The 10,506-nt window shown below is 33.9% G+C and overlaps 1 protein-coding gene across 1 annotated transcript; it reads left to right on the top strand.

Annotated features, from left to right (window-relative positions):
- The first annotated feature begins 6 nt into the window (after positions 1–6).
- LOC129579606 (uncharacterized) lies at positions 7–7,901 on the top strand. The gene is made up of 3 exons (XM_055469759.1): positions 7–1,492; positions 2,012–2,308; positions 4,973–7,901. Exons 1-3 carry the CDS (start codon positions 451–453, stop codon positions 7,708–7,710), a joined length of 4,077 nt encoding a protein of 1,358 aa, XP_055325734.1. The 5' UTR covers positions 7–450; the 3' UTR covers positions 7,711–7,901.
- The last annotated feature ends 2,605 nt before the right edge of the window (positions 7,902–10,506 follow it).

Raw genomic sequence — 10,506 nt, forward strand, 5'->3', positions numbered from 1 at the left:
AATAGTACGTCGGATGATTTTGATTACACAATATCGGATGAGCTAAAAAATGATATCGATGAATTATTCGATGAAATTTTGAACAATGAACTACGACCAGCGATATCGAACATATTGAATACCATCCAGCAATTTTACGTGGAAAAAATAACAAATATTCCAAACGTTGAGGCATTGAACGAGACAGTATCAACGGCAGTCGATTTATTAACCCACATCAAAACATACGACTTGAAAGCGTTCGTGTATGGTTTATTGAATGCAATTGATGTTCTGAGAATTAGTGTATCGTCGGAGCTATTGAATAATGCCAGAAATAATATCAAATATATAGATTTTCTAACAAAAGCTAACAAAAAAACATTCGTCATTTCGCCATTGCAAAATGTTGAAGAAATAGCTAATGTTTTACGCCGTATTAATTCGGAATATGGGTCACACATTGATCAAATGATCGATAATCTTCTGGAAAATGATTTCCTAATTGATGTTGAAAGGATTTGCGAAGATATTGAACAATTTCGTAATCAAAGGAATATTATTGATTTAGATGTTTTACACGATAGATTCTTGTTAGCCCATGGAGTGTTAAGCACCATCAACACCACCGATCAGCGACAGTGCTTGTTTGATTTGATTTCATTCGTGAATCAATTGGAAATTGGAGTATCTCCAAACAATTTAAACGATACCATGACACATATTCAAACATTCGATTTTTTGTTGAAAATTCGAAACGAAACCATACAAACTGTGCCAGAAAATAGTATAAAGAGAATTGGGAAAATGAAGGAAAGCCTTTCCAGCGCACAAAAATGGTATAATTTTTTGATAAAATTCCATAATGAATTATTCCGAACAACATTGCCAAAGGATGATTTATCAAAAATGCAAGCGCAATGTCGGATCGAAGAAAATGATGTAAAAAATATTGACGATACAGATTTGGAACAAGTTCTCACACCAATAAATAGTTATTTATATTCCGAAATTAGAGGATTGGGATTAAATTCAAATGAACTAAACGCATTGAAACGATTACTCAATATTTCTGGTGAAACGCCAGATATGAAATGTTCGCCAAATGGTGAATTTATTGTTCGAGGATATATGGTACGAGCTAGTGATGTTGTCGACCATTCGTGTTGGTCGAATGCAAAAACGATTGATATATTTGCTTTAAGCGCAATCATCTTCGATGCGGATATTAATAAAATGGGGGAACAAGTTAAACTTTCCATCATATCACCAGTATGGCAAATTTTGCGCGAGCATAAAATTATCTTGGATGGAAAACCAGGAGAAAATATGACTGATGCTCAAAGTGGTGATCAAAATAATAGACCTGGAAATGGAGAACACGGTAAAGCTGGTAATAATGGCACACCGGGCGGCCATTTTCTTGGCATTGGCGATGAATTCAACAATGGACACTTGTTGTCCGTTCATTCAAATGGGGCCGACGGTGGAGCTGGACAAAATGGTGGCAATGGTTCGAATCATTTGATTATCAATCACATTTAATTCAATTCATATTGATGTATAGAATATTTGTATTGGTGAGAATGAAAATGCGCAACAAGAAATTCGTTTCTTAAAAACGCAACATGAATTGTCGCTTCATTAGAAACACACCATGGAAAATGGGAATTTTTAATAAAATGTGGTTTTTGTGTTTTTCGCGAAAATGATAAGAGATAATGAGTTAGTGTGTTCAGTGAAGTTTTAGGACTTGACCAAACCCAAAACTGTGTTCAAGTTAACATTTCGTTATCTCTTATCGTTTTTGCAAAAAATATGACACACAAATTGACCACATTCAAAGTTCCCATTTTTCATGTTGCGTTTTTAAGAAGCAAATTTCTTGTTGCGATTCAGTTCAAACACTTCTGTATTCCCATTCTTATTCTAAGCAACACATTTCAATGGCATATAAATTCAAATTTTTGTTGTATATACATATATGTATCAAGATAATTTAATTTTACTAACCATCAAATGTTACCAATAGGTACAGATGGAGTAAATGGCTCTGATCCACCTCCATGGCAAGGTTGTCATTCCCTTTTTACATCCTTCTCAACATGCGAAGAAGAACAGTGGACTGACAAAGGTTTCAAATTTACAAGAAAAGACCATCCCGGTGGTCTTTATGGTTTCTTTAAGAAAAGTGAGGTGAAAGGAAAAACTGGTACACAACCTGGAAATGGTGGAAATGGTGGTAAACCAGGAATTGCTGGATATTCCGGAATCATAAAAATTTTCGAAATAGACGTAAAATCTCGCGTAAATATTTCCAATCGTTCAGGTAATGTATATAGGGAAAAAAGCATTATCTGTAGAATTTCAAGTTAATGAGGCATTTATCACTGAAATGATTCGCACGAATCTCATATGATTCGAATCATTTTAGTGCACATTATACGGTGTCGAAGATTTGTAACGAATTCCAGTGACATGCGCAAATCACTATCACAGCGCCCTAGTGCTGAAAGTCGAACTCTCATATATACACGTAATTTCGAACTTTTTTCCTAATGGGACATCTGGTATGAATGAAGTAACGCTAGAAAGCCTCTAGCTCATTGCATCAGAAAATGCATTTGAACATACCTCGAGCATGCTTTTGTATCTTTGGCAAAAATGGTTCTGTACTAAGCTGAAATAACTTAGCTAACAATTTAAAATACATTGCGCCACGCAAGCCATCTAGATGGCGCCACAAGAAAATTTGGTTCTTATACGAGGTGCATGCTCAAGATATGCATTTGAACTTGAGAATCGACCAACCGTCTCCATAGAAATATCCACTTAAAATTGACAACAGTTCTCAGCTTATTCCATATCAGATGAAAAACCTCAAGAAGAGGTTAAAATGGAGTGACGCGATATTTTTCCTTATTTTGAATAAATTTTTACAATAGTGAATGCGAAAAACACTTCTGAACTTTGTATCTAGAGGTAATACAGCGTTAAAGCGTCACTAAAAATGATATCAGTCATTTTGAGTGGTAGATCCACATACGGAGCGTCACTCCATTTTAACCTCGTCTAGAGGTTTTTCATCTGATATCACTAATTTTGTAAGGCATTTTTTTTTGGAAAAATACATTTTTATGTAGAAGTATGTCTATTTTGAGGTCTTATTTTTAGGAAATTGCAATTTTCTGCGTAACACATCCGCGTTCAATTTTCAAAAATAATGGAGATTGCACTATCTAATTTCCACTACCATTGAAAAAGTCCCATTTTCCTCTAATTGCACATTATAAAATGCGGTAAAATATGATTAAAGACCATTGCAAATTTTATCATAAATAAAAAGAATTACATTGGTAATCCCGAACTTTTCCGTACCGTTGGCCTGCGTTGTCTGTAGGTACTTTTGGTTATTTTTTTGAATTTTCTTGAAATAAAGGCAGTGAAAATATAATAATAAAAATAAAGTGAAAAATCGGTCACTTTAACTAAAACTTCGACAATTTTGTATGGAAGGTACCCGTAAACCAATTCTCATTGGCTTTAAACTTTCTAAGGTTTCATTTTTGGAGAAAAAATAAGATTCTGAAAGTTTCATGTTGATCGCATTTGCAGAAGTTTGATTTTTTGTCCTCAATTTTTGTCGAAATTTTCTTGGAAAAAATTGAGGGCCAAAAACCAAACTTCTGCACATGCGATCAACACGAAATTTTCAGAATCTTATTTTTTCTTCAAAAAATGAAACCTCGGAAAGTTTGAAGCCAATCAGAATCGATTAACGGGTACCTCCCATACAAAATTGTCCAAAAATCGGTAGTTTTAGCCAAAATTTCAAAAAATTTGTATGGGAGGTACCCGTAAATCGATTCCGATTGGTTTCAAACTTTCAGAATCTCATTTTCTCTCAAACAATGAAAGCCCAGAAAGTTTGAAGCCAATCGGAGTCGATTTACAGGTACCTTCCATACAAAAGTGTCAATTTTTTGAGGTTTTTCTTGGGGCAAGTACCCCATCATCAAATCGAAAATGGCTCATCTTCGAACTTAAACTAAGTTTATTGGATACAAAACTTTTGGGACTTTCAGATTTGGATTATCTCAATTATTTTTTGAGTTATCGTGTTTACAAACAGCTACGACAACGACAACGACAACGACAACGACAACGAAAACGACGACAACGACGGCACACGAACGGAAAAGTGTCTCAAAAAGTGGTTTTCTACGCGTTTCATGAGTTTTTATGATGATCTAAGCTAATTTTGCGAAAAAAGGTTTCGGGACCAATTCCTATACTTTCCCTTGACACGTTGTGTACGGAAAAGTAAAAAATCAATTCTTGGATCTTCCTAAGAATTTATGGAAGTGTCTCTTTCATTATTCCAATTGATTACAAGCATTGGCAACATTTTTTTTCAAGTTTTCACACAACAATGATAGAAGATTGTCGCTCAAAACATCTTTGTGATTTGAAAAGTACTGGCGACACAATCAAAAACAGTCCCTCGCGATTACATTAAAACATCTAATTGCATACAACGAAAACCCCAATATAAATATTTTAAATGAGAAATAAATTTGCTGTATAGTATACAGACTTTTACATATTACTGTGTATACAGACATTTATTTCACTTATTTAAAATTAATTTCATTGGTCGATGATAGTGATAAGTTTAAACAATAACAATAGCGCTGACTAGTTGACAACAATGAAAATTTGCAAATTTTGTATAAATGTGTGTTTTCGAAGAATAGAGACATTTGTATTGATTTCGTTGCATGTCGAATATATGGAGGCAAAAACGCCAAAATATTTACGTAAATATTATTTATTATCATATTTAAAACGTCGAAATATTTATTTAAATATTTTTTATTTAAATAAATATTTACTTCGGCCCTGTTTATGAATCACAATGATTTGTCAGAGATAAATGCCTCGGAAAAGTGATTAGAAAAATTATTTCTTTATATTTCATAAAATAATCTAGCTAACAGTGGAACGGCAGGGAAAGGTGGAATAGGTGGCAAAATAGCAGTCAATGGGCGCAATATGGTCTGTGTTTATGATCCATACAGAGAAGAAGAAAGATCATATTCTGAATATACTTACACCAACCCAAGTACAAATGGAACGGATGGTTTGAGTGATAAAGGCCAAAAACCACAAATAACAATTGAATTTAAACAATTGTGGCGAATCATAAACAAATACAAGAGCTATGTCCGGGAAAAACTACCAACAAATATTCGAGAACGGAAACTGAGCACATTCTTAGAGAAAATTGCAAAAAATACGCAGATAGTAGACGAATACAAAATACTTGGTTTAATCGATGAACTGGACGGTTTAGAGCATCAATTTTTCAAATTAGAAAATCACATTTCGCTGGCACCATTTTATGAATCGCTTTTGCATCGAATCTCCGAACATGCAATAAATGGGCCGATCAAAAAGGAAGAAAAGAAAATATTGAGCTATTTATATACAGCAGCATTAAGTAAAATCTTCGGCATGAAAAATCGAATTGGGAATAATACCGTTTACGATTTGGACGAATTTCTTGGTTCAGTCAAAGAATCAATCGAAAAATTAAAAGAAATCGAATCAAAAGTGGCCATTATTGAGTATAGAAATCAGTATGAAAGTTTATTAAATAAAAAAATGGGATCAGCACATGAATTGATAGAAAAACAAATCAAACCGACAATCGATGGTCTTTTCAATGAAATCGATCAACATATAGATCAAATGGTACACGAAACAATACAGAAGGAACAATCAGCAGCCGATGATATAATCAAATACGAAAAACAGAAAAGAGATTTGGAAAAAGCAATGGCAATTCGGAGTACGTTGGCTCCATTTAAAATTTTTAGTCCATTATTAAGTGTATTCGGTCCACACGGGGCGATTGCCGGTGGACTAATAACTTCTGCGGCGTCGACTATTGAAAGTCTAGTGATTGGTACAGGGGATCCATCGATAGGCGTAATATCTCCATTACCAGTAATTCGAACATCTCTCACCCAACTGAGTGCCCAACTTAACAATAAAGCTGCATTATTCAAAGCACAAATTGCCGAAATCGACACTAGAATCAAAGACTATGACAATGAGGGAATGCAATCAACCGCAATGCCATCGAAAAGCGATTATGTAAAAATAAAAGAAAAAATAAAAGAAAAAGTGAAAGAATGTAAGGAATTCATAAAGGATATGGAAGACGGTTCTTATAATCGACGATTCACAGCTACAATCGATCAGAAAAAAAATGAATTGAAAGACTTATTATTGGAAGAAAAAACAGTAATGGAACAAAGGAAGGCCGGATTAGAAGCTCGGCAGCCGGAAATGCAACGAAAAATTGACAAATATGTGCGTTTCCTTGGTCATGCGCAAACAGTGGCAAGTGCTGGTGAAATGGCGGTTGAAGTATTTAACCGTTATAAAAGTGATGCAAACAAATTGAAGGTCGTTAGCGATTCGATTTCAGTAGCAAAAGAAAATTTACAAAAATTGAAAGCAGTGCACAACGAAATTTCCAACAATACAATGCTGCAGGTTGAGTTGATGGATAAAAAAGTCAATGAATTATATGACAAATTAACCGGTAAACAGCGCACCGAATTAGATATGCAAAAATGGGAAATACAAAATTTTCTCCGCGATTTGAAATTACAATTTGCAAAACTCATGAAATTTCAATTTTCGATCGAATTGGATTTGCAATCGTGTTTTACAAAAATTGACGAGGGAATTAACACATTGATCGATGTTTACGATCACATTGAATCGTATGTGGAAAGTAAGCAATTGGCCCAGTATATTGCGAATATTGCATCTCCGAATGCAATTGAAATCCGTGTTGAAGATCCCGTATTTCTCGACGCAATCACTCGCTTACAGCACGTTATCAAATCGAATCTGGTGTTGGAAAAATACAATTTAGCCATGCGTGCTGTAGCACAGCATTACTTTCCAGTCGTTCATCTATTTGTACGAAACTATGACTTGCCACTGAGTTTGAAAACGAACGACACCGCATCTTTGATCGAAAATTCTATTGAAAAAATCACATCGCTGCAGAGTACGATCAAAGAAAAAAAGATTCTGTCCAATGAATATGAGAATGTAACGTTTAGTGACATTGGATTTGATGGAGAGCTTCTACCACCATTTTATATATGGAAACACCACACAATTCGAAACGAAATTCGAAATTTATTCAAAGGCGAATCGATCATTATTGCAGCTGATATAATGAAGGGCGTTGATTTAAATGCGGTCAAATTTAATGAAATCCAACTTCGATTCAAATTGCAAAATGAAACTGCACAAAATCGTTTTAATGGACGATTGAATGGTTTTCTCATTAACATGACAATGATTGGAAATAATAACTATCGCTGTAACAAACGTATTTACTGCATACCATTAGATCGAAACGTTGAAATTGTTCATCACTTTGTGAATGGTCAATGGGTTGGGCCGAACGATGTGCATCGTAAAATTGCTGATAATGAGGCATTTTTGAGTCCATACACAACATGGATGATCCAATTATCGGGCGGCGATTTTCGGAAATTAGACGATTTTCACAAAGAAACCATTGATTTGGAATTGATTGGAAGGGGCAAATATTTAATGCATGGAACATTCTCTATGCACAATTGCAACGATCAATTGGATAAATATTATAATTTCGAGAAAATTATATCACAATAGCCACAATAGATAGAATATTTTTTCCACTTTGCCCATTTTTATTCCTTTTTTTAACCATTTAATCAATTTTATTGGAAGTTTTGTATTTAACCTATTGAAAACATTGTAGAATTGTTGTTATTTAGAATATATGATGCATATGTAGGCAAAACTTTTTTTCAATAAATTTTTTATATTTCTTATGTCAAAAATAGATGTTGATTGCTTGATTTTTCTCTCCGAATCTCTTAAATATCAGCAAATAGACTGAATAATAATATGAAACTGCTAATGAACTGAAAATCGTATCAACCATGGAAACATTTCAGGTAAAGCTGCACAGCATTACTGGAGAAAACCCGAACTCATTTTCTGAATGGGACCAATGGGACTTATATGTCATATACGAGTCAGGGTAAATGGTAATTTTACAAGTCCGAACTTGTAATTATAATAATTCTTTCAATTCTGTAAGAAAACTAGACTGCCTCAAATAATGAATCTCTTGATTAGCTAAAATAAACAGTTTTAAATCTTTAGCTCCAATTTCTCGAAGAATAATTTCATTGTTTGTAAATAGGTATGACCTTATGATGTCATGATGATGGCGTAGATGATGAAGATAGAGATAACGAATCCTCAATGGCAGTCGAAATAGATGAAGTAAGCGATGCAACAGAGGAAAGCAGTTCCAATTCGAGTGATGATTCGCATTCGCAATCTGCACATTATAGCTTATCGTTACCAAGTACCAATGAAGAAATACAATCGAATTTATGTTCAAATAACGTAGAAATGAAAATGTTCAAGTTCCACATTAAAAATGAAATTACTTTAACATCAATAAAAGTTGATGTTTCGAATCAACAATCAAATTGACCTTGGGCTGTTTTATTACTTTTATTCTTATATGTCCCAAATAGATAATAAAATCAGACGAAGATCCTCTGGACGAGGTTAAAATGGAATGACGCTCCGGTGTGTGGATTTACCACTCAAAATGACTGAAATCATTTTATGTGACGCTTGGATGCAGAGCATTGAATCTACTGGATATGTAGCGCTGCTGTTGAACAACTGCTATCAACAACGACTATTGGTTACGTTCTTGTATGGTTTCTTCTGATCGAAGAAAACATTCTGGCTCAAATTTTTGCCAATTTTTACAATTATATGACGGGATGAATGAAAGATATGTACATAATGCCTTAAATCAAATCAATATACAAAAGAGAGTATTGAATAACTTAACATTGATTGGTATTCTAATGATAAAAATCGGAAAATAACAATTAAGGCATTGACAAACGTACCCTTGTCAATTCATAGTTGGATTCGTTATCAATGAGCAAAACACTAGTCACAATATTCAAGCCGATTATTTTGCAAACTATTTATAGTACATAATAATATTATCAAAAATAACTCTGTTTAGCAACAATAAGATGATTAAATACCGAAATATATTCTTCAGTTTTTCTACTTATTTTAAACATTTCAAATTTCAGAGTTGAAATCGAACCAATCGAATATAAGGCTAGAAATATGTAAGAATATCTATCGATTTTGGTCATGTAAACACTCAAAATGTTTGTAAGGGATCATACTAGATGTTCAAAAGCAGCCAAGGAAGAAATTATTTGCTCTTAGCTGTCAAAAAGAAGCCCATGGTCGTAACTTGCTCATTTTGGTGAGAAATTTGTCTTTTATGTCTGTATCAATTGTCGCAAAATTTCATCCAAAACGCAATCTCATAAGTACCAAAATGTTTTTACTGGTTTTCGCTACACGACACAAATCCAAAACTGAACAATGTAAAAAATACAGAAAAATTGCCATTCTTTCTGATGTCTTGGTAACAGTTGTAGATATTGACGATTCAAACGAAACCTTATGATTAGTTTCTACCAAAAATTGGCTAGAATAATAGAATTGGTCGAAATGTTGCGATCTAAAATGGCTTCCGAAAACACTGTCATGAAAATTTCGATATAGGGCTTGCCACGGAATTTTATATGGTACTCATATGTGTTCTTTGCGCAAAATCTATTTTTTTGAGGTATATCTTCCCGAACTGGTCGGACTTTTCAGATGAGAGACAACTTTTTTTTTGGACCAGGCATACACATACAGAGTGTTTTTTCCATCTCTGCCAGCAAACTTCGCATAAGCGTTACTCTGAAACCGGAGCTAATATCGCAAAACGGAGGTCGGGTTTTTCTTATCTCGACACATACTTTCGAACGTAATATGCTACATTGCATCCTCTTTACATCATCTTTTTGTAGTCAAAGGTTATCGCTAAATTTACATGGAACTATTGCTAAAGTGTTTCCATGTAATTTAGACAACGTTTCTTATCAGTTATCACATTGCATTGAATTGTATTCGGTGTGCTCATGCAATACTTACTTTAAATAAAACGAATTACATACGTAATCCAAACTTTTCCTAGAACTTCAAAAAATCGCTATTTCGATCGTTTTGGAGAAAATTTTCAAAATATGTCGATTTTGGACAGAAAAAAATTGCAAAAAAATATATCAGTTTGCCTTGACCAAAACCCTGAAAAATGGCTTTTTGAATGATTTTTCATACAAAAGTGTCATTTTCGGAAGAAATTCCAAAAAATGTCGTTTTTGGATCAAATTTATGGGCAAGTAGGTATTCGGTTCCCTAATATTTTCGTACAAAAATTGCAGTTTGCCTTGAACAAAATCCTAGAAAATGCTTTTATTGAGTACTTCACATACAAATGTACCATTTTACAAGGGTTATCAGGCCCTCAGTCCGAATTGGTAAGTCAGAATGGGCTCA

Source organism: Sitodiplosis mosellana, unplaced genomic scaffold (genome assembly GCF_009176505.1).
Source record: "Sitodiplosis mosellana isolate CC-2019 unplaced genomic scaffold, AAFC_SMos_1.0 Smas_scaffold_6272, whole genome shotgun sequence".
In the NCBI taxonomy this organism is placed as follows: Eukaryota; Metazoa; Arthropoda; class Insecta; order Diptera; family Cecidomyiidae; genus Sitodiplosis; species Sitodiplosis mosellana.